This window comes from Babylonia areolata, chromosome 26, assembly GCF_041734735.1.
Source record: "Babylonia areolata isolate BAREFJ2019XMU chromosome 26, ASM4173473v1, whole genome shotgun sequence".
Lineage (NCBI taxonomy): Eukaryota > Metazoa > Mollusca > Gastropoda > Neogastropoda > Buccinidae > Babylonia > Babylonia areolata.
The window spans coordinates 28099857-28122088 of NC_134901.1; the positions used below are offsets into that span (position 1 = coordinate 28099857).

Consider the following 22232-nt stretch of genomic DNA (forward strand, 5'->3'; position numbering starts at 1 on the left):
CTGTGTAAGCCATGCGAAACAAGGATGGGGAAACGATAGCATCTGGTAACATCCCTTCACTTCCGTTGCTCTTTCTCTCTATCTGTTTCTGTCTGTCTGTCTGCCTGCCTCTCTCTCTCTCTCTCTCTCTCTCTCTCTCTGACTCTGTCTCTCTGTGACTCTCTCTCTCCTACTCTCTCTCTATCTGTCTGTCTGTCTGTCTGTCTCTTTCTGACTCTGTCTCTCTTTCTGACTCTCTCTCTCTCTCTCTGTCGCTCGCTCTCTCTCTCTCTCTCGCTGTCTCTCTCTCTCTCTCTCGCTGTCTCTCTCTCGCTCTCTCTCTCTCTCTCTCTCGCTCTCTCTCTCTCTCTCTCTCTCTCTCTCTGTCTCTCTCTCATTCTACCTTCTCGTTTACTATCAATTTATCTCCCCCCGACCCCCTCACTCTCTCTCTTACCCCTATCACATTGTCCCTGTACATAGGTATAAGTCCTGTGTTTACACACACACACACAGACACACACACACACACACACACACACACACACACACACACACACACACACACACACACACACACATGTCACATACATGTATATTCGCGCGCATGCATACACACAAACACACACATCGTAATAATTACAACTACTAGTGGTGGTAGTAGTAGTACTACTACCACTACTACTACGACTACTTGTGGTGATAATGAATAATGATAGTGATGAAATAATAATGATAATTAATAATAATGATAATAATAATGTCAGTACAATGTCCGTGCATATTTCAAACTCTGTGTACACACACACACTGTGTGTGTGTGTGTGTGTGTGTGTGTGTGTGTGTTTACAAAGCGTATACGACTACTCCCCAGCAGGACCGGGACAGTACACACACTATCTACCGGTCTTTCCAGACTGGCGCAGGTCGGTTTTGAACGTGGACCAATAAATCGATACCATAAAACCTCAGCCAAGGCCGGTGTGTCAGTATAGTACGATACACAGAGATCCACTCCACACGCAGTCGCAATAAAGAATACACAAACACAGGGGCAGATTTGACTGTCCGTCCATGCAAAAGTGGAGTGTTGGCATAGCGGTAACGCGTCTGCGTAGGAAGCGAGAGAATCTGAGCGCACTGGTGCAAATCTCATAGTCACTAATATTTTCTCTTCCCCCCCCCCCCCCAACCCCCCTACCTCCCTCTACTAGACCTTGAGAGGTGGTCTGGACGCTAGTCATTCGGATGAAACGATAAACCGAGGTCCCTTGTGCCGCTTGCTCTTAGCGCGCGTAAAAGAACCCACGGCACCAAAAATGTGTGTTTTTTTTTTAATGAGTATGTGTTGGTGTGTGTTTGTGTGTGTGTGTGTGTGTGTGTGTGTGTGTGTGTGTGTGTGTGTGTGTGTGCACTCTTTGTTTGTGGATGTAGATTAGCAAGGACAGATTGGGAGAATAGGCCATGCCGAAAATTTTGATCCTTAAGTGAAAAACGTTTCGAGTTCTTAGTCCTATCTGTGTGTCTGGCTAATGAGTAACATGACGAGCAGGAAGCCAGGTTTCAGATCTCCTCCCCCAAAACAGATGCGGTGAGGGTGGGAGTGGAGAGGGGAGCGAGGAGGGGATTTGGCTGGAGGAGATGGGAGATGGGGAGAGGGTGGGGGTTAACTGGAGGAGATTGGGGTAGTGGGGGAAGTGGGGGGTGGGTACCGTAATTCCCTCTATCTTTTCTGTACTCTCTCTCTCTGTCTCTCTCTCTCTCTCTCTCTCACACACACACACACACACACACTCTCTCTCTCTCTCTCTCTCTCTCTCTCTCTCTCACACACACACACACACACACACACACACATACACACACACTCTCTCTCTCTCTCTCTCTCTCTCTCTCTCTCTCTCTCTCTCCACCTGTCCTTCCTTTCCCAGTCAGTGTCTCAGTTCGCGAGCAGAATGCCACAGTTTCAGTGGATGCCAGTCTTCTTCCCCCCCCCCCCCCCCCCCCCCAACCCTCCTCCCTCCCCAACCCACGCCACCCTAGCACTTCAGTTCCGTTATTGCAGGAAAAAAAAATAATGCAGTTGCAGCAATTTTATTCCAGAGGTTTTTAACCATGTCGTCTCGTGTGTGGCCGAGTCTCTGAGGTTCTGTGTGTGTGTGTGTGTGTGTGTGTGTGTGTGTGTGTGTGTAAGAGCACGCGCGCGCGTGCGTTAAAAATCATAAGTCGTAACGTATACATTTTTGTGCCTCTGTATCAAAATGTGTGGCTTTTGGAGATAAGACGTGTTCTTTACAATTATCATCGTCGTCGTCGTCATCGCCGTCGTCGTCGTTGCCATCATCATCGTCGTCGTCATAAATGTTATTGTTAGTAGTCGTAATAGTCGTAGCAGCAGCAGAATTACCATTATTATTGTTGGTATTATTATTATCATGGTCATCACCATCGTCATTGTTATCGTCATTATTATTATCATTTGTATTATCATCATCATCATCATCATCAGTAGTAGTAGTAGTAGTAGTAATAGCATCATTATTATTGGTATCAGTATCTCAAGGAGGCGTCACTGCGTTCGGTCAAATCCATATATGATACACCACATCTGCCAAGCAGATGCCTGACCAGCAGCGTAACCCAACGCGCTTAGTCAGGCCTTGAGAATTTTTTTTAATTTTTAAAAAAATAACAAATAAATATCGGTTTTATTATCGTAATGAAAATTATCGTCATAATCATCATTATCAGCACCATCATCATAATGATTATAATCATCATCACCATCATTGTGGGCAGTGGTCAGCCTGAAACAGCCGTCAGTATGGCAGTCTGTCTGTGTACCGAACGTGTACCAGCAACACAGCGATGAATAGCGATAGATCAGTTCAGCCGCTCGGTGTTACTTCAAAGCGGCCTTCATATCTGCAATCAATATGCCATGTGTTTCCGGTAATGTACACACACACACACACACACACACACACACATCGAACAAAGATTAGATACGTATATTGAAAATGAAACCGGTATTTCTAAACTAGCACTAAACAATACTATTAATGATTTTACACAAATGATGAAATTTGCGGCTAATGTAAGTCTTAGGAAGAAAACAAACGTTCGTATGAGCAAAAGAAAAAACGTTAAAAAAATGGTTTGATAGAGAATGTTATGAACACAGAAAAGATCTTAGATCAATACTGAATGCCATAAATAGGCATCCATATAATAAATCCCTATGCAAAAAATTTTTTTTCAAAACGTAACATCTATAATAGACTGTTAAGACGAAAAAGAATGTACACAAATGATCTTGCGAATAAAATCAGCGACGTCCTTTATAAAGATCCGAACACCGCCTGGAAAACATTAAAAAGTTTACAAACTGCAGGCGAGAATGCCACACGCAAAATATCAGTTGAATACATCCACATGGATTTCACATCTGGAAAAGCTCATTGGCAAAGAGGTGAACATAGAAGAAAAACAAAGGCAAAAAATCAGAAACGAACTTAAAAAGTGTCAATAGATGAGAGTCTGCTTTCAAATATCAACTTAACAATATCAAACAAAGAAATCAAGAAAGCGTGCAAGCATCAAAAAAATAATAAATCACCAGGATTGGACGGCATTACAAACGAAATGGTCAAAACAAGTCTTCCAATAACTATCAATATCATTCAAAAAATGTTTAACATTATTTTCACTCAAGGTATATATCCAGAATGTTGGGAAAATGGTTTAAACATTCTATTGTATAAAAATGGGAACCCGGGAGATCCAAATAATTAGGGTGGAATAACCTTAACCAATACCTTGGGAAAAGTATTCTGCACAATATTAAATAATCGAATAACTGAGTACCTAGAACAAGGTGAACGCCTAATAAAGGAACAAATTGGATTTCGGAAATACTACAGAACAACTGATCAAATCTTCATTCTAAAAAAGATCATTAATGAAGTAATAAAAGTAAAAAATGGTAGATTATACGGTTATTTTGTGGATTTTGAAAAAGCCTTTGATATGTTTGGCACGATGCCCTGTTCCTAAAGCTGAAAAGAATGGGCATAACTGGAAAATGCTTTGATATAATTAAAGACATGTATGATAATTCCAAAATTCAAATAAATTCATACGAAGGTCTCAGCACAGAAATACCTGTACAGAAGGGTGTACAACAGGGCAATACACTAAGCCCAACTTTATTTAATATTGTCATATATGATATTGTAAAATCTATGGAAAGTAACGATTCTCCAGAATTCAATGCTGTTTCACCGAGCAATGTACCATGTTTACTTTATGCTGATGATCTGGTTATTCTGTCTTTAACAAAAGGATTGCAACAAAAATTACATAATTTGAACACATATTGCCATAGATGGGGATTAAAAATTAATAGAGAAAAAACGAAAGTGGTAATCTTTACAAGATCTGACCCAAAAGTACCAATATATTTTTACTGTGGGGAAGATATAATACAAACAGCAGAAGAATATAAATATTTAGGAGTTATATTCCACAAAAGTGGAAGTCTGATAAGAGCACAGGAACACCTAACTAAACAAGCAAACAAAGCATTGCATACTTTACGAAGAACATTCAAAAATATCAACATCAATTCAGGTACCATATCTAAGCTATATGATACTTTGATAACGCCAATATCGATTTATGGGGCGGAGATATGGTTACCTTACCAAGTCAAACCGGATGATTCTTTCGATTTAGCACATCTTTTTGACGACTGCTTGTCGAATAAGTTTCCACATGAAAAATTACACATTAAATTCTGTAAGCAAATACTTGGAGTACACAAAAAAGCTATGGTGCTTCCTGTGTTAGGTGAACTGGGCAGATTCCCAATAAGTTTGAAGATAATGTATCAAATTATTACATATTGGATTCACATTATTCAGTTACCAGAAACTTCCCTCATCAACAAAATATATAAGTCCATGTTCCAACAAGAAAACACAATTTCCCCATGGTTGATATTTGTTAGAAAGATACTCGAAATTATAGGCCTTGATCACATTTGGAAAAAACAATTCACATTCAGCGTAGATAGACTGAAATACGTCGTATATAAAAAATTAGAAAATGAATATATCAAATACTGGAAAGATAAAAGAGAAAAAACATTAAAGCTAAAATTTTACAATACGATTGTAGCAGAGTACAAAACTGAAACCTATCTTCTAAATATATCAGATACAAAACACAGACAAGCTTTAACGAAACTCAGAATAAGCGCGCATGACCTAAAGATTGAGAAAGGTAGATATTTAAAATTCCACAAGAAGACAGATTGTGCAACAAGTGTAACATCCTGGAAAACGAAATCCATCTTCTTGATCATTGTATTAAATATAAAACCTTAAGGCAACAATTTTTTAAAAGATATTCAAAATTCGAATAACACAGGAAATATTCCCAGTCAGGTGATGCTAACAGATGATGAATATATACAAACCAGATTAGGAAAATTTGTTTATGAATGCTGCTGCAATTTACTGCATTAACTGATTGATTAATTGTGTGTTTTTCATTCATTCATTTATTTACCATTGCACTTGTGTCTTATAAACCTTACGGTTTCATGACAATAAAATCTATTCTATTCTATTCTGTTCTATTCTATTCACACACACACACACACACACACACACACACACACACACAGACAGACACACGATTGTGGGCGTGAGTTCGGATCCCACTTCTGACACCACGCATTGAAGCGATCATGTCGGTTTCCCAGTGCCGTAATCAAGCTCCCAATTTCACGTCATTAATATTCTCCGTCATTCATCTTGTACGTCATTCATCTTATACGTCATAGTAAGCTTCCTGCCAACAGAACGGCGTGGCGAGCTATGACATCTTCCTCATGTCCGCACAACGACCCCAGCGGTCGAGGGAATGAGTGAGTGAGTGAGTGAAGCTTCCTGCGTCATAAGCATTGTATATATATATATACACTTCACACACATGGGCACAATACCATGGTTGTTGTCTGCATGTTTGTCGGCGCTATCCCTGGATGGGACAATTGACACTGCAATAACTGTCGCATGCAAAAAGGCTTTCCTGTTTTGAAACCGACTGTGGAAACTGATACTTTCCTCATACATGAAAATGCCTTTTTGGGTGCCGTGTGTATGCACAGACCTATTGCCTTACAAGTGATCTTAAAAGTTTTGTCGACATGTTATAAATATAAGGAGAGAGGGAGGGGTTGAGAGCTATCATGCCTTTAAAGTGAAAACAAATAACGATTGCTTTTAATTTGTTGTCAGTTTTTACCAGGTTTTGGGGACAGTTGTTTTTTTACCCTTGCAACGATTTTTTTTTTTTTTTAAACGAAAAGAAAACGTCAAAAGCACTCACTGTAAGTATGGCATGATCAACATTTTGTCATACAATACTCCAAATTCATCATGTTAATTGAATCAATTTTGTCATCCAACACTACAAATTCAACATGTCAAATGCATTTTAGTTGTCAACCAGTACTCCAAAATCAACATTTCAAATGCATACATTTTGTCATCCAATATTCTAAATTCAACATGTCAAATGCATACATTTTGTCATCCAATATTCTAAATTCAACATGTCAAATGCATTCCATGGTTAAGGGTGAAATTTCTGTCAAATTGAAAGATCGCATAGAAAGAAAAAGGAGGGCATTGACAAAACAATATCGAAAGCAAATATGGCTGTGGTTTGTGTCTGTGTCTGTGTGTGTGTTGTTCTTGTTCTTGTTGTTTTCACATTGGAAACATGCTGGGCACGGTGTGGCAGTCTGTTTATACCCCTATTGGTTTTTACTCCGTGGTTAAATCTGCCTGCCCAGCTTCACCCCGGGATCTGGGTAAACCAGCCCGGAATGATTCTCGGGGGTAGTAGACTTCAGCTGGTCACAACTGACCCCCCCACCCAACCACCCACCACCACTCAGTCTCCAGTTCTATTTTGTCCTCCATCCCTTATAGATAATAGATACTGGGAGTCATTCTAGATTCGCTGGAAAATATCTTTCTTTTTTTTTGGGGGGGGGGGGGGGGGGGGGGGGAATTTGGCCCGGTTAAAATCCGTACATACTGTCAAAGTAGAATTTTCCCACGTTTTCTTCTGATAATCATTGTGGAATGGAGGTGGGTGAAAATTATGACTATCCCAGATTGATTGAGGGGAGCGTGGGGGGGGGGGCGTCGATCTGGGGGGGGGGGGGGGGGAATCAATCGATATTAGCCCAGAATGTCACCAGGGTAAAACCCAGCATGGAATAGTTTGAGGATTTTACAACAGTATACATACTGTGGCAAAGGCTATTCCTTGTAGGTTGTACATATATCATCAAATACGTTTTAAAAATAAAAATAAAAATCACACCTCGTTTAGAACGCAATTTAGCCAGAAACAAAGTTCGTGAAAAGTTTTAAAGAAAAAACAAAACAAACAAAGTTGACAGCGCGGCTTGCGACTGTCATCAACATCATTGTTATCATCAGACCATCATTGTCGTCGTCGTTGTAGTCATCATACACTCTTTTACGGTAAAGTACGGGATTGTTAATACAATGTATAGATTGGCGCATTTGCGGGGTCTGTATGTAGCACGTGCACGTGACGGCAATAAATCACAATAGCAAAATAATGTTTCTGTTGCTCATGAAAGAGTTGAAGCGTATCGGACAGCTCATCCTTTTTATGACAGTTTCCGTGAACACGGTTGACGGTGCGAATTTCATGGGCTTGTCTGCCTGTGTGTGTGTCTGTCTATCTGTCTGTCTGTCGGTCGGTCTCTCTGCGTCTCTGTCTCACACACACACACACACACACACACACACACACACACACACACACACACGTATAACCCTATTTCGTAGTATTTCACTTCCAGCCACTTACTTTCAAACTATTCATGGACAAGACACAAACTGCACTGACCTGATTTTGTCTTCTTTTCTTTTCCTTTCTTTTGTCCCTACACAACACTTTCATTTCTGCAGTCCCGTTGACGTTCACGCTTAAAGCGCTTCTACAGTTTGATCCCACCAGTTAGGTGCGCAATATCTGAGTGGTTTGAGCGTTGGACTTTCAATCTGAGGGTCCCGGGTTCGAATCACGATAACGGCGCCTGGTGGGTAAAGGGTGGAGATTTTTCCGATCTCCCAGGTCAACATATGTGCAGACCTGCTAGTGCCTGAACCCCCTTCGTGTGTATACGCACGCAGAAGATCAAATACGCACGTTAAAGATCCTGTAACCTATGTCAGTGTTCGGGGGGGTTATGGAGACACGAAAATACCCAGCATGCATGAACCACGGCAAGTCGATATTGGTCGTGTAACGGAAAGAAGAAGAAGAAGGAAGCCGTGGTCCGTTTTCGACTGCCATTACAGTTCAAACCCTTGCTTTGTCTGCTCGTAGGCAATGACCTTGCGACCTTGGCCCAACACCTTGGAGTGCGTGCTGGAGTTCATTGGTTAAGACAGCCATTAGAAACATCTGGATGGACAGATGTCTAATGATCAGAACATGACAGATGTGTACGGTTGTTGGGTTGTTGCTGTTGTTGTTGTTTTGGGTTGTTGTTGTTGCTGTTTTTTTGTGTTTTTTTTGTGTGTGTTTTTTTGTTGTTTGTTTGTTTGGGTTTTTGTTTTTTTGTTGTTTTTTTGCTTTTTTTAAAAGTCCTCTTCTCGCATCAATCCATTCCCCAATTCCTGCATTCATACATCAACATCTGTTTTTGTGTGTGGTCGTTATACAGAGCTACCTGTGAACGGACAGGAAATTTAGAAAACAGCCATGGAGACACCATGCAACAAGCAACGTGGGCAATGACATATTTGTATTTCTTTTTCTTTTTCTTTTTTTTTATCACAACAGATTTCTCTGTGTGAAATTCGGGCTGCTCTCCCCAGGGAGAGCGCGTCGCTACACTACAGCGCCACCCATTTTGTTTTAAGACACTACAAACCCCCAAGTCATGTGTCGACAAGACAAAACAAAATATAATATAATGTACTGTGTATGTACATATATATATATATATGTGTGTGTGTGTGTGTGTGCGCGCGCGCATCTGTGTCTGTGCATGCGTGTGTGTCTCTGTGTGTGTGTGTCAGTGTCAGTGAGAGTGAGAGAAGGAGGAACAGGGAGGGTGTAGATGTACTCAGTCAGTACCCTTCCACCGGCGGGCCTTTAAGGGTTGTGGCGAAGGCCCTCCAGACAGAAACGTCCACCCCACTGCCTGGAAAGCAGTGAGCCACCTGGGAACCGTGGTCAACAGCCCTCAGTGGAGCGGTGGCCCGGTGGTAACGCGTGTCCGCTCAGGAAGCATAGAGACTCTGAGGGTACGGGGATCGAATCCCACACTCGCCAGAATTTCCTTCCCCTGCACAAGACCTTGACTGGTGGTCTGGACGCTGGTCATTCGAACGAGACGATAAACCGAGGTTCCGTGAGGAGCATGCCCGTAGCGCACGTAAAAGAACCCAGGCACCGTATTGGTTGCCCGTGTAGCACAATCCACTCATTTCAGCAAGGTTCAGCAGTTAATGAGTTAAAAGGCTATAATACAGTTTACTTCTGTTCTCAGGGGCTCTTAATCCACACACCTTGTGCACTGCAATCCTGGGCCGGTTTGCACGAGGCGATCTTTGCAGTGCTAAGTTTATTGAGAATTAAGGATGTTCCTAAGTATATGGAGTTTAACGTGGAATTAGGAACATCTCTTAACGATAAGCAAACTTAGCGTTGCTAAGTTCGTTAATGCACCCGACTCCATGTCCAAAGGTCATTTATGTCAGTTTACAGAGGAAAAACAAAAACAACAATATTTCATCTTTATAGCGCATGCTGACTCATTTCCATATCGCGATGTTCCATGATCGATATTACAGCCTGGTATAATTGTGTTATTGAAGCTGTATCTGACACGTGTCACGGAGATTCACAACTCCAGAGGAGGATATATCAGCTACGGTGGAGTATTTATTGTCGTCGTTTGATCGTAACTTTATTATATTGCTTTTTTCCCGTCTTAATTAGCAGGATGTGCGCGGGGAGGGGGGGGGTGTGTTCGTGTGTAGTAGTAGTAGTAGTCTTCAGTTGTATTTGGGACTGTACGTTATACCGGGCTTTATGTATCGATGTTTCTTTGTGTGCTGTTATGGGATTTTGTGCCTGATAGTGACCCTCCTTCCTTTTTCATGCTTTCTCTATCTCTCTGTCTCTCTCTCACTTCCTTTGCATCTCTATCTCTCTTCTCTGTCTCTAAAAATAACCCCCCAAAACCCAAACTTTTAAAACAAAACAAAACAAAACGAATAAATAAAAATCCAACTAATCTTCTTATCGTACGTAACATATTCCTCTGCTAATGTAAAGGGTGTGTGTTTTTTTCTCTCTCTTTTACTTGACAAAATGATGCTGCTGATGGCACGTGTCTGCATCAATGTAACTTTCATACTGAACAGAACCAGTTCCCATTTGAACTAATAATCACTGTGTCAGTATGTCAGATAAAAGTGCAGAGTTTTGTGAATAAGAAATAAAAATGTGACAGTAAAACAAAAACAGTGTCCTTCCTCAGACATCATGACATAAGCCCTCTTTCAACAGTCTATAGGTTATGAATATTGATAATAAAATCCCTACAAAAGTATCGCATACAACACCAACCACAAAAATGCAGACTAAGAGCTCTGTCACACTCTGTTGAACTTAAAGGGCATTTAAAAAAAAAGTTAAAAAAATGGAGGAGGGGGTTAAGAGGACTGAATATTAACATCAGTTATTTCCATACACTTCTGTCGTGGTGTGCACTTTATAAAGCGTGGTGTGCGATGACACAACACACAGGCACGTTCTTCAACACGACTGGCTGCACGTGAAGATCAGAGGAGGGGGGAGGGGGCAGGTAGGGGGAGGAGGGGGGAGGGGTTGGTGGTAAGAGAAGGTGTGGGTGGGGGTGGTTAGAAGGACGTAAGAGCTGACGTTTTCTCTGTGGATGTTTTGGCCCTCTTGAATACATTGTGATTCTGACTCTCTCCCTTTTGGCCCTCTTGAATACATTGTGATTCTGACTCTCTCCCTTTTGGCCCTCTTGAATACATTGTGATTCTGACTCTCTCCCTTTTGGCCCTCTTGAATACATTGTGATTCTGACTCTGTCCCTTTTGGCCCTCTTGAATACATTGTGATTCTGACTCTCTCCCTTTTGGCCCTCTTGAATACATTGTGATTCTGACTCTCTCCCTTTTGGCCCTCTTGAATACATTGTGATTCTGACTCTGTCCCTTTTGGCCCTCTTGAATACATTGTGATTCTGACTCTCTCCCTTTTGGCCCTCTTGAATACATTGTGATTCTGACTCTCTCTCTTTTGGCCCTCTTGAATACATTGTGATTCTGATTCTCTCTCTTTTGGCCCTCTTGAATACATTGTGATTCTGACTCTCTCTCTTTTGGCCCTCTTAATACATTGTGATTCTGACTCTCTCCCTTTTGGCCCTCTTGAATACATTGTGATTCTGACTCCCTTTTGGCCCTCTTGAATACATTGTGATTCTGATTCTCTCTCTTTTGGCCCTCTTGAATACATTTCGATTCTGACTCCCTTTTGGCCCTCTTGAATACATTGTGATTCTGACTCTCTCTCTTTTGGCCCTCTTAATACATTGTGATTCTGACTCTCTCCCTTTTGGCCCTCTTGAATACATTGTGATTCTTGGTGTTTTTGTTTTTTTGTTGTTTTTCTTTCTCTCGTGTAAATAATAATATACCTGTCGACTGTGAACCCCACCCCCTCCCATTGAAAGGGGCTGTGGCCTATTCAGTAAATTAGTGTCACTGTCACTCTCTCTCTCTCTCTTTGTGTGAGAGTGTGTCTGTGTGAGCGAGAGTCCGCGTTCACAGGCATTACCTATTAGTGAGATATGACAATTAATTTTGCTCTGTCCACCATGTTCGAGAGGTAAAGATCGCACACATACGCACGCAAACACACACACACACACACACACACACACACACACACACACACACACACACACACGTCAGCACTAAAACGGGCAAACTAAGGAAGGAGAGAAACAGCCATTTTGGAAAGGGGGAAAAAAATTCATGTCTTAGTTTTTTTCACCCAGCCCTCAGGGCAGGAGAGAGACAGACAGACAGACAGAGGTTGCTACATGAGAAATGAAAGACAAAAACGGTCGTGCCACCAGTTGTTGTATTTTTGTGTGTTTAAGACCTGCTGTGTGTTTCAGACATGATTTTGCTGTGTGTTTCAGACCTGCTGTGTGTTTCAGACAGGTTTTTTTGCTGTGTGTTTCAGACCTGCTGTGCGGTTTCGGACTCGTGTCGCTGTGTATTTCAGACCTGCTGTGTTGATGTGGTGTTTCAGACCTGCTGTGTCGGTGTGTTTCAGACCTGCTGTGTCGGTGTGCTGTTTCAGACCTGCTGTGTCGGTGTGCTGTTTCAGACCTGCCGCGTTGATGTGTGTTTCAGACCTGCCGCGTTGATGTGTGTTTCAGACCTCCTGGTGTTTCAGACCTGCTGTGTTGATGTGTGTTTCAGACCTGGTCATCAGCTGTCCACTGCCCTTCTTTCCTGGTCACTGGTGCTGACGTCATTCACTGTACGCCACGTGAGTACACACAGTGGACACTGGACCGTAGCGTGTGGTGGGTGGGAGGTTGTTTGTGGGTGGGTGGGTGGGTGGATGTGGGAGTGTTTGTGTGTTTGGGCGCGCGTGCGCGCGTATGTGTGTTGTCATCAACTTAATGTCTCTTTACTGAAGTGAGTTGAGTGTGTGTATGTGTGTTTCTGTGTACATGTAAGCCACCCAGTAAGGTACCCACAATCAGCAATAACACACACACACACAGAGAGAGAGAGAGAGAGAGAGAGAGAGTAACTCTGTACGTAGGTGAAATGAAACTAGGCAAATCGGGATCACCAATTTAGTGACAGGCGAAAATAGGCGAACTGGGATTAGGCTAATCAGGATGTCGCCCGTTCTCTGTGATCTCCCACGTCCCCAATTCCCTACCTCCCCTCCCTCCCCCCCTCCCCTCCACACATACACCATCCCCTTTCCCCCACACCCCTCCCTCCCCCCCCTCCCCCCGACCGTCTGGCAGAAAATTTCACGTGTGAACGAACGTCATATTCAAGGTTGGGGTTTTATTGGGTTTTGTTTTTTTATGTTGTTTTGACTGGTTCTGCTTTTTGAGGGCTGACAAGTGCACTGACAGAGAGCATATAAAATTATCCAGGGTTAGCTTAACGCTGAACAGTTAGGACACACACGGGGATCTCTTCTTCTTCCTCTTCTCTCTCTCTCTCTCTCTCTCTCTCTCTCTCTCACTGTCGTCTCTTCTTCTACGCCTGTTGCTGTCAGACCGCCTGTCTCTTCTCTCTCTCTCCTCCTCTCTCTATGGCACGTATGATGATGACACCTTAAGCGATGGTGTGGCGATGCACATTAGTGCTGCAGCAACGGTTACTATGCCAACTGCCACTATCGCTCAAGTTATAATCATCATCATCATCATCATCGTCGTGATAACGATGACAACAATAACGTATGCTAATTCCACCCACCACCCCCATTTCCCCTTCTCCCCGCACTCCCAACCCCTATTATTCCCACCCCACACTCCGCCACGCCCATCCGCCCACCACCACCCTCCCCGCCCTCCCTCTTTCTCTCTCTCTCGTCCACCTACCCTACAAAGTGGTAACATGTTTGCGTAGGAGGCGAGAGATTCTTCCCCCTCTCAGCTACACCTTAAGTGGTGGTCTTCAACTGGATTCTAGACTAGCCGAATGACGCGATAAGTTCTGGTGTGCAGCATGCATTCGCGCACGCTAAAGAACCCGCAGCAACAAAAGGTCTGCCCTTGGCAAAATTCTGAAGAAAAATCCACTGCAGTTATATAGCCTACATGTGAATGTGTGCGGGTGTCTGAAGCCTGGGTAAATGGTACGGGAAACGAATGATGAGCGCCGAAAGGCATAACCCAACGCGCCTAGTCAGGCCTCGAGTGCATGCATATAAATATTTGTATACTTATCAGAGTATTTTTTTCTGCAGAATATTGCCAAACACTCTCGTTGCCATGGGTTCTTTTTCAGTGCACCAAGTGCGTGCTGCACACGGGACCTCGGTTTATCGTTTCATCCGAACGACAAGAGGCTTAATTTGAGCGGGCTTCGAACCCTGACACCCTCACGGACTCTTTGGCAGATGAGCGCCTTTACCAGTTTGCCACCTTCCTCCTGAATAATAATAAGAAAAATGATAACGATAATGATGATTATGAAAATAATAATTAGAATATTAATAATAATAATAATGAATTGTTTCCTCTTCTTTTTACCTTCTTGAGGTAATTTTGTTTGTTTTCCTTTCAGAGTCTTACCGAGGTTTAATTCATATTTGATGTTGTTCGTAACACTGCCGCTTTGTTATCACGTGTCCAGTGAGTGCATGTGCTGCTTACCGAGCACCCCAGAAGCCATAAGATTCAGCTTGTTGCTGCTCTATGTGTTTGCAGTGTCTTTACTTGTTCATCTACCAATACAGAGAGTCCGTGAGGGTGTGGGTTCGAATCTCGCTATGGCCCTTTCTCCCAAGTTTGACTGGAAAATCAAACTTAGCGTTTAGTCGTTCGGATGAGACGATAAACCGAGGTTCCGTGTGCAGCACGCACTTGACGCACTGAGAAAGAAAGAAAGAAAAACACGGCAAAGAGAGTGTTGTCCTCTGGCACAATTCAGTGGAAGAAATCCACTCTGATAAGTGCACAAATGTATATGCAGGCACTCAAGGCCTGACTAAACGCAGATGCGGTGCAGCGTACATGGATTTGTCCGAACGCAATGACGCCTCCTTGAGAAATTGAAACTGAAAAAAAAACTTCACTTGCTCTGGAGAATAAAATCATGTTCAAACATCAACAACAACACACACGCAGGATGCCACGCCATCACATGGGACTTATGCGCGGCGGCGGGGGGATGCATGGGGAGACGCGGCCACCGGCACCGCCGCCACCAGAGCCCGGACGACTCACGGGGCCACCGCGGCCACTACTATACGGTGACGTCCTTCTTCGGCTCTGGCGGCGGGCACTGCTACCACGGAGGCCGCCGCCCCAACATCTACAACTACGGCCACGTGGACTACGAGTACGACCAGGCTGACGGGGGTGAGGTCGACACCAGTGGAAGCATCGTGAGGCCACAGAGTGAGTGTGTGTGTGTGTGTGTGTGGTGGGATGGGGGGGTGCTTGTGTGTGGGGGGAGATGTGGAGGGGTGTTGTTGTTGTGTAGTGCAGCCGCAGAGTAGGTGTGTGTGTGTGTGTGTGAGGGGAGGATTTTAGAGAATGGGATGTGAGGGGCAGTGTGAGTAGGGAGTCGGTGGTGGTGTGGGTGTGAAGGGGACGGGAGAGAGGGAGTGGAGTATGAGGGTTTTGGTGGTGGTGGTGGTGGTGGTGGTTAGGGTGTATGGACCGGACGCAAATGCAAAACTTTGATGCTCTCTGTCGTGTCCCGTATTCGTTATATTATCTTCATAGAATGGACAAACACAGCGCCAAGTGTGGGAGTTGAAAGGAGGCTGAGGCGCTGCATGGGTCGTTAAAACTGTTTAAACAGTTGTCAAATGTTGGGGGAGCGTGAGTAAAAAGCTTCTTTGATCACCTGTGCGTTCAAACGTTTCGGGCCGTGGATTAGATTATTTACCCGAGGTTGACAAATAAGTGCAGTGCCAGGGTGTTAGGGGAGAAGGTGTCCCTCCGAAATTGGCCCCCACACTCTTCCTTCCCCCTCCCCCTCCACCTCACCGCCGCTCTGTCTCTCTGTCTCTGTCTCTCTCTCTCTCACTCTCTCTCTCTCTCCCTCTCTCATGTTTGTCAAGCCTTTCACAATTCGAAATTGAAGCATCTCAGTGGAACATCAGAGTAACGAAACTGTTCGAACGGATTACAAGTTCACTTGTCTGGTCAAAAAAAAAAAACCCGTCTTGGAAAAGACGAGTGTGTCTAAAACTATTTTATGTGTTCCCTGTGTTTCAGTCCCCTCATGTTTCCTGTGTTCTACATCAGCAGCTTAACCCAATGCGCTTAGTCAGGCCTTGAGAAAAAAAGAAAAAGAAGAAGAAAAAAAAAGTACAGTTAATAACAGTCAAACATCAAAGCGTCAAAACATCTTTCTGTCCCTCTGTCTCTGTCCGTCTGTGTCTGTCTCTCTCAAACACATACACGAACACACACACACACACACACACACACACACACACACACACGCTCTCTCTTTCTCTCTCTCTCTCTCTCTCTGTGTCTCTCTCTCTCTCACACATACGCTCTCTCTCTCTCTCTCTCTCTCTCTCTCACACACACACACACACACACACACACACACACGCTCTCTCTCTTCTCTCTCTCTCTCTCACACACACACACACACACACACACACACGCTGTCTCTTTCTCTCTCTCTCTCTCTCTCTCACATAAACACACACACACACACATACACACACACACACACACACACACACACACACACACACACACAGAGACAGAGAGAGAGAGAGAGAGAGAGCAACTGAGCGCACAGGTGAAGAGGGAATAAGGGAACTGGGGTCACCAGTTTTGAGTGACTGAGGAACCGGGCAGGAAAAGACGATTCCAGATGCCATTGCTGACACACGATGCGAAGGCTCGCTTTTTCTGTGAGCTTCTGTCGGAAATGTGGGAAGGGGGGGGGGGGTAAAATCTTTTCTTGTTTTTTTTTTTTTATGTCGCTGTTAAACAACAATGCGGCTGTTGTGAAGGTGACTAATTCGCTGTAACGTTTCGCAATGTATATCATCATTCTTAGAATGTTTGTTCGCTCATGAGTATGGTTGGTGGTGGTGCGGATAGGTGACACTGTGTGTGTGTGTGTGTGTGTTTGTGTGTGTGTGTGTGTGTGTTTCCTCGTTTTTTTTCGTGCTACACACCGGGTGTTTGGCACTACGACGGTCCCTGAAAACCGGTTATGGATTCTACAGTACCGCTCCTTTTCCTCAACATCCATTTCCACTTGGTTTCTGCCTCTATGTTTGTGTGTGTGTGTGTGTGTTTGTGCGCGCGCGCGTGCGCGCGCGCGTGTGTGTGTAGTCTCCCCATCCCCCTTCTCTCTTTCTCTCTAGTCTTCCAATTCCCCCCCACCCCACCCCCGCCTCCGCCTCCCTCTCTGTCTCTCGTCTCCCCAACCCCCTTTTCTTTCTCTCAGTCTCTTCCTCGCTCATTCTTTTATCCCCACACCACCACCACCCCTCCCACCCCTCCATCCCCTTCGTACAACCCCCCCCCCCCCCCCCGATCCCCCCCCAACCCCCAACCCCCACACACACACACATATCGTGTCCTACAGTGTCATACTGTGCACACGGAATGTTGGTGTAAAATAGTACTCCACACCCCTTTTGTGAGGGGGTATGGGGGTGGGAGGGATGTGGGGGGGAGCAGGTGTTTACTTTTGCTTTCACCTGGGACATGCAAACACTGCGCTCTGTTGATGTGTGTCACCAGTGTGTGTCTGAATCCTCGGTATACATTCATCACCACTACAGTTAGCTCTCTCTCTGTCTCTCTCTCTCTCTCTCTCTCTCTCTCTGTATCACTCTCACTCACGCACTTGACGCATAAACACACGTTCGCGCGCACACATATACACACACACAACCAAGCACTTATACATATGCACACGCAAACACATACGTCTGCACGCACACGCACACACATGCACGCACGCAAACACACACATACACGCACGCACACACACACGCTCACGCGCAAACACTCATACACACATACGCACACATACATACGCACACACACACACGCGCGCGCGCGCGCGCACGCGCACGCGCACACACACACCTGCGCGCACGCAAACACACACACCTGCACGCACGCAAACACACGCAAACACTCATACACACACACGCGCGCACACGCACACACACACACACATACACACACGCGCGAGCGCGCGCACGCAAACACACATGCTCCCACGCAAACACTCATACACAAACACACACACACACACAGACGCACATGCGCGGCGCACGCGCGCGTACACATATACACACGTACACACGCGCGCACTCACACACACACACACACACACACACACACACACACACACACACATCAAAGTTCTTTCGTTGCCGTGGGTTCTTTGACGAGCGCTAGATGCATGCATGGAAGCTGATCACAGGATCTCGGTCAAACGCTCCGAGTCTGGTGAAGGGGGGAACGGGGTGTGAGTGTGTATGGGCGGGGGCGGGGGGGGGGGAGGGATGCGTTGGTGTATAACCCTGCTTCGTGCCAGAATTAAACCCTGGACTTGCTTACTAAGCAGGGGTTTGGGGGTGTTGTTTTTTTTTACCCACTGGGCCCCATCTCCAGACTACAGCATTTTGGAGAATTGCCACTGTTCTCTCTCCCTGACCCTTGCTCAGTGAGTGTGAGCGGCGGTGATGGGTTTTTTTCTTGTGCCCCTGATGTTTGAAAGAGTTGGTAAGCCAGTCCATCTTCATGACTTCTGGAGGGGGTGGGGAGGGAGAGAGAAAAAGGGGAGGGTTACGCTTTGACATTATGTTGACATTAACTGCAAAGTTCTAATGTCAAGGAGTGCACGTTTTTCCAGTCAAAAAGTATGAATGTAATATACAACAACACATGGTAGATATATGAATGCATGAAAAGAAAAGAGAAGTAAAGTGTTTGCGTGTGTGTGTGTGTGTGTGTGAGAGAGAGTGAGAGAGAGAGAGAGAGAGAGAGAGACGCTGCCGCCGAACACTCTAGATGTGTAGTCAGCAAGTGAGAAAGGCCAGTTTAGTTGGTTTCACTGGTTTGTAATTATTTAACATACACCACACCAACATCTCGACAGATTCACAAGCTGGGGAAAAGTTTTCTATTGTGCCGACTCTGAAAAACTGAAATTTGTTTGTTGTTTGTTTTGTTGTTGTTGTCTTCGTAAAATAAACGAAAAGGAATATAACCTCCAGCAAATTTTGATGTATTTATCTCAATGGCCGCTAATTCCGTGATGCAGTCTTTTCAGCCAACTAATCCCAAGAACCACCCCAATTGTGTATGTGTACAGATATATGTATACACATGTATGTATATATAAATATATATGCATTGCGATGCAATGAAATGTGTAGCTGAGTTAACGTGAAGTAATGTGATACGACATGATATAATGTGACGTGTCACTTTAAAATAAAACAATGTACGTGTGCCTGTATGCATTCATGTTTGTGTTTGTCAGTGTCTGTCTGTCTGCCTGTCTGTTATTCATCTATGCATGTAAGTTTTTCAGTGGACTTGAAGATAATGATGCACGCAACGGATAGTTCAAATCAACCCTTTTCATTCGTGTAATATGATTTTTTTGGGGGGGGTTCTCGTTTCGCGAATGTAACGTGTATTTGTATTTGTATTTCTCTTTTTTGTCACAACACATTTCTCTGTGTGAAATTCGGGCTGCTCTCCCCAGGGAGAGCGCGTGGCTGCACTGAGAACGCCACCCATTTTTTGTGTATTTTTTTTCCTGCGCACAGTTTTATTTGTTTTTCCTATCGAAGTGGATTTTTCTACAGAATTTTGCCAGGGACAAACCATTTGTTGCCGTGGGTTCTTTTACGTGCGCTACTTGCATGCTGCACACGGGACCTCCGTTTATCGTCTCATCCGAATGACGAGCGTCCAGAGCACCACTCAAGGTCTAGTGGAGGGGGAGAAAATACCGGCGACTAAGCCGTGATTCGAACCAGCGCGCTAAGGTTCTCTCGCTTCCAATGCGGACACGTTACCTCTAGGCCATCACTCCACACCAAAACGGAATAAATGTGTTTATTACCAAAGATATAATAATAATAATAAAACAAAATAAAAATGGCATGAAAATAAGGAATATTGTCCTAGTAATCCTCATTGGTAGTTTTGTGTTCTCCGTAAGAATTGCGTGAAGTGATGGAAGAAAAACTTCGAGCTGTGCAGCTTTTCGCTCCATTCTAACTAGTTGCGCTGGTTGGTGAAAATTTCTCTTTTCTGAAGTTTACAGCTGTCTGACATAAAACCTTGCTAATGAACGGCGTGTTGAGCGTGTCAGGGAGGTGACAGACCTGTTTCGTTGGTTCCACTACTTACTTTCCTCCCTGCTTCCCTCCTTGATTCTACAAAACACACACACACACACACACACAGAGAGAGAGGGGGGGGAGGGAGAGAGAGACACACACACTCGCACACACAGAAACACACAGACGCGCGCTCGTACGCGCGCACACACAGAAACACAACAGACACACACACACACAGAGTGAGAGAGAGAGAAACACACTCACACACACGCGCGCGCGCGTCCTCCTCGTCCCCTCCCCCCTCCCAGCGCCCTTCTTCCACCCACCACCACCACCACACACCCCCTTACCCCCCGGGAATCATGTGAAGGGACAGACAGGTTTCCATCCCTCTCTGCCCAAACTCCCTGTCCAGTTCTACCTGTTGTCATCACACGCTGAACGGTGGCAGCTTTATTGCACACACACGTACATGGTGCGGTCAGCTATGGCTTGGACCCTGCTGGCATGACTGGGACCGCAACAACTGAGGCTGGTGGATCGAGAGGCGGGGGGGAGGGGGGAGTAGGGGTGGCAGAATGAGAGAGAGAGAGAGAGAGTTGAGGAGACAGTTAAATAGCAAAGGTGGGTTGAGAGAAAGACTGGAGACTTGAAGAGAGAGAGAGAGATGGGGGGGGAGACAGTTAAAGAGCAAAAGTGGGTTGAGAGAAAGACTGGAGACTTGAAGAGAGAGAGAGGGGGGGGAGACAGTTAAAGAGCAAAAGTGGGTTGAGAGAAAGACTGGAGACTTGAAGAGAGAGAGAGAGAGGGGGGGGGAGACAGTTAAAGAGCAAAAGTGGGTTGAGAGAAAGACTGGAGACTTGAAGAGAGAGGGGGGGGGGGGGAGACAGTTAAAGAGCAAAAGTGGGTTGAGAGAAAGACTGGAGACTTGAAGAGAGAGAGAGAGTTGAAGAAACAGTTAAAGAGCAAAAGTGGATTGAGAGAAAGAGCGACTTGAAGAGAGATGGAGATAGACAGACAGACAGACAGAAGAGAGGAATAGAGAGAGGGACAGACAGACAGAAAAGAGAGGGCACAGACTGTTGTCCAGATAAGTGCCAAAAGTTCATTGCTCTGATTATAGGAAACAGGTTCAAGACCCAGGAAATTTTCTTCAAAAGAGGGAAAAAATGTATGAAAACTATTTTTGTTCTTGGTGGAGTTGGGTTGTTGTTTTTTATCATTATATCATTAACAGATTCAATGCCCAAAATTCCCGTTTACAAATGATGAATGATAAATAATTAGTTTTTGCGACACATGCCCATCCACCCACCCAACCACACACACACACACACACACACACACACACACACACACTGCACGATTGTGTGGGATACTCATCCTTCCCCTCTTCACCTCCTCCCCATTCCTTCCCTTTCCCCCCTCCCCGCCACCACCACCACCACCACCCTCTTCCCAGACGCCCCTTTCCCTTCCTCGCCCCCCATTACCCCCAGACCATGTGAGGGAACGATTCTAACTTCATGATAGAGATAAAAAGCAACTTGATGGCCTATTTTCAATGTATATAATGGATACCTCCCAGCCCCTAGCCTCACTGACCCAGCAAACGAGGCATCTTCTTACCTTCTCGGCACACCCGTCAGATCGACACTGTGGGGTCATACAGGTCACTTCCGGTCCCGTGCTGGGTGTCGTGTGCAAGCCACAGCTTCGACCTTTGCGGGATGACGATTGCGACCTTTTGTTTGTCTGTGTCCCTGTCTGCTGCTCTGGGTGTCTGGGTGTCTATTTTTTCCCTTTTTTTCCAGTCGGTCTTTCTCTCTCTCACACACACACACACACACACACACACACACACACACAAATACACGAATACGGATACATGAATACACAAACTTAATTGTTTATACTTTGGTACAGAGGTATTCTTTTGGGCAGCAGCACGTGTCCAACATAAAAAGAAAACAACAAACAAATAAAATGAATGAAAAATAAATCATCTAACAATACAAATAACACGTACTTAACATATCCTATATTCACATTTATCTTTATCTTAACAT

The 22232-nt window shown here is 44.7% G+C and overlaps 1 protein-coding gene across 1 annotated transcript in view; it reads left to right on the forward strand.

Annotated features, from left to right (window-relative positions):
* LOC143300146 (hemocyte protein-glutamine gamma-glutamyltransferase-like) overlaps positions 1–22232 on the forward strand; it is a 94931-nt gene that overhangs the window by 41133 nt on the left and 31566 nt on the right. Inside the window, exons 2-3 of the mRNA XM_076613681.1 lie at positions 12582–12651; positions 14987–15259. Of these exons, the coding sequence (XP_076469796.1) occupies positions 15034–15259 (226 nt within the window). The 5' untranslated portion in view covers positions 12582–12651; positions 14987–15033. The remainder of the gene's footprint in view (positions 1–12581; positions 12652–14986; positions 15260–22232) is intronic.